At 32.1% G+C, this 3,111-nt stretch overlaps 1 protein-coding gene across 1 annotated transcript in view; it reads right to left on the bottom strand.

Moving 5' to 3' along the window:
• Window positions 1–1,957: 1,957 nt before the first annotated feature.
• Window positions 1,958–3,111, bottom strand: part of LOC101493995 (probable sucrose-phosphate synthase) — a 7,053-nt gene continuing 5,899 nt past the window's right edge. Inside the window, exons 12-14 of the mRNA XM_073364000.1 lie at window positions 3,076–3,111; window positions 2,794–2,921; window positions 1,958–2,470 (exon numbers count right to left, since the gene is read on the bottom strand). The exon at window positions 3,076–3,111 is cut by the window's right edge and continues 22 nt beyond it. Coding sequence (XP_073220101.1) covers window positions 2,191–2,470; window positions 2,794–2,921; window positions 3,076–3,111 — 444 coding nt within the window. The 3' untranslated portion in view covers window positions 1,958–2,190. The remainder of the gene's footprint in view (window positions 2,471–2,793; window positions 2,922–3,075) is intronic.

The following is a 3,111-nucleotide window of genomic DNA, read 5'->3' as shown; positions in this document are numbered from 1 at the left end:
CAAATTGTATTATTTAAATTATTTAATATAAAATAAGTTTTTTTAAAGTAAGACCATACTTTTAAAAAAATTAAATTAAAAAAGAAAAGAAACTTATAACAAATTATATGTCAAGCTCATATTAAAAAATTAATTATATATCAGATTCAAAATTTTTAAAACATGACATAGACCGACTTATTTTCGTCTCTGTCCCTATATATGTGTGAATATGTTTTATTAGTATGAAATGAAAAATGGGTGAAGCGTAAGTAGTTACCCAATTTTTGTATCCTTTTTAATGTATTTCAAAGTTATACCGATTGGGTTACCTCAGCTCATTAAAGAGTATCACATCTAAAAGGAAACTTCATATAAAAGAACTATTCCTTCCTTACTAATCACAAAATTTAATAAATTGATAATAATATTATTAAATTTATTAATAATTGATATAGTTATTATAAATGTGTTTTTTATGAGAGAATATCAGTTTATATTTTCATTATAATATTTATTATTAATTGTAAAAAATTAAATTAAATATAAATGTGTTAGTAAATAAAATAATCAAATGTTAAAAATTCAAAGATGATTTTATAAAACAGAAACAAATAACAATACATTGGTGGTTTTTTAAAAAAAATGAAAATTTTGAGTAAGTTAATTTATAAATTGTTAAGTAAAAAATGATATTTTTGTTATTAAGTGATATTAAAATTGTTACTAACCAGTACGGTAAGAATATTATTAGATGCATGGGGCATATACTACACTTGTATTTATTGTAGAAAAGTAGATCGGCGTTAGTTAGTTGGTGGATAGCTGGAATGGATGCTGAGCTGCTGGCGGCTGCGTGTTGTCGAATTAATTGAAATTGAATGAATTAATGGTAAGAATTCTTATTGAGTGTCAAATGAAATTAATAATTAGGCATACAGATGGCTGCCTTACTTTGCAACTCACATTGAACAACCAACTTGCGCACGTCACCTTCAATTTCACCCAAATCATCAATAGAGTACGATGGGTCCAGATTGAGTATAATTTTTTATGACCCATAGAGAGAAAAATAAGGACAATTTACTCGTACAATGTCAAATATACTTCCGAAAACACACTTTTGATAAATAGTAACACTTATGGAAACTAACTTCCGGTAACTACTACCAATTTGTAGGAGGATTGGTGAGTAAATTTTTTTTGGACTGCAGATTGGTGAGTGATTACGAATTACTCAAAATTAGTAAGAGATCTATAACTAATCTATAACCTCAAACACTAATTCCAAAGGCGAAATGCTTAAGTGGAAAAAAGAGTTCGATGTATTTTAAAAATAGATAAAAAAAATATCTTATGAATAAGAATCATTATTTTATCGTTTGCGTGAACGAAATCGAAGACAAATAGGCTAATCAAACATCAAACTTACATGTTTGCATCCAATCATACATCCATTACCATTACCAGAAAATTAAAATGAATAACGGAAAAAATACAATTGAATACCAATGAATGGGAATTTGGATTATGCATCTGAGTTGTCGGATTAAGACGGGACGATTAAGATAGTGTAACTGCACATAAGTCGAATCCAAAAACACAACAACAAAAATGTACATAATTTCGGAGGCAGAGGACCGTGTTCGCATACTCAGATTTCTTTATGATTCATAAAGCTTTAGCACTCTGGTCATTATTTGCCTAACTTAATCCCTTATATTCTTGGTTCTGGAATCTTGTTGGTTTTCGACTTTGTGATTTTTATTTTTAATCATCGTCGATGATTTGTGTACGTGTACCATAGCATAACTGAAAAAAAGGAAAAGAAGAGTATACCGAGTATGGTGATCTCCATTTAAAAGGAGAGGATCTCAATTCATCTGAGTTTTAAGAGGAAGTTTGGTTTCCAGCAATATTGTGAATAGGGTAAAAACCGGGCTAATATGGACAAAAGAAACAAGGCATGCAAGACAAATGAAATGAAAACTGGCCTTTTATTTAAACTGTAATATTGTAGATACAAAACAAACAGGCAGATAAGAGGAACGAGAGAAAATATGCTTCAAGGGGCAAGGTTGTAACCAAGAGAATGATTATTATAGAAGTAATAACAAGAGGGAGAGGAAAATAGCTTTATGAACAATGTGGATATATGTCAAGATATCAATTCTCACTCAGAAGAGGCATTAACTGAACGCAGATGAACTTTCATACCGTGAGATATCCTACTTTTTCCAACAAAGCCTGGATATCAGCACTGCTACTCCCCTCAGTTGCCTCAACAATGTTTGGGCTGTCCAATGGCATGACATCTGAGAGAGGATAGTTTCTGTTATTATGGAGTTGACTGATTGCTCTGCTTCCGACTCCCTTCAATATCACACTTTTGTGTAGGCCGCCAACCAGTCCTTCATAATCGGTGTCACCACATTCTCCGACAAAGACCACCATCTTTGATAGTTCAAAACCCCATCGAACGTATAAGTATCTAAAGGAAAAGCAAATAAAGTCATTAGATGTCACAGTAAACTTGTGCAACAATCATAACAGTCAAATAAAGGGAATCATGCTAGAGAAAAGAAACAGTTATGTGCGAGAGCATGGCTGATAAATTGCTTCTGTCCGAGCACATTTGCACAGACTTGCATGATTCCTTTCATCCTAAAATGTCAGAGAAGTATGTAGCAACTGTTCACCTATCTACATTCTCGACAACCCTCCGTCCCAAGGAAAAGAGTAGAAGAACGTGAATATATACAAGTTTTCATCTATTAGGATAGCATAAATTTTGGAATGGTGATTCAACAATACCTGAGGGCTTGGGAACGAGATGCCAGTACTGGAATTACATTCAGTCTTGTCCCATTTTGACAATATATAGGATGGCAACGCAGAGCTTGGATCCTCATTACCTTACGAAGCTCCTTCAGAGGGGGAGCCTGCAAAAATAATATTGGACAACAAAACAACAAAATATGAGGAAAAAAATCCACTTCTAAGCTTAATAACTTACAATGATCTTTTTTTAAAAAAAAAAACTACAAATGATTCAATTATATCAAACATATCGTGAACACTGGAATGAAAAATTACCATTCCTGCCTTTCGCACTTGGAAAGCGTAACAGTA

This window comes from Cicer arietinum, chromosome 7 (assembly GCF_000331145.2).
Source record: "Cicer arietinum cultivar CDC Frontier isolate Library 1 chromosome 7, Cicar.CDCFrontier_v2.0, whole genome shotgun sequence".
Classification (NCBI taxonomy): domain Eukaryota; kingdom Viridiplantae; phylum Streptophyta; class Magnoliopsida; order Fabales; family Fabaceae; genus Cicer; species Cicer arietinum.
Note: the sequence above shows the minus strand (reverse complement) of the source record. Positions and strands in the feature narration are given on the sequence as shown.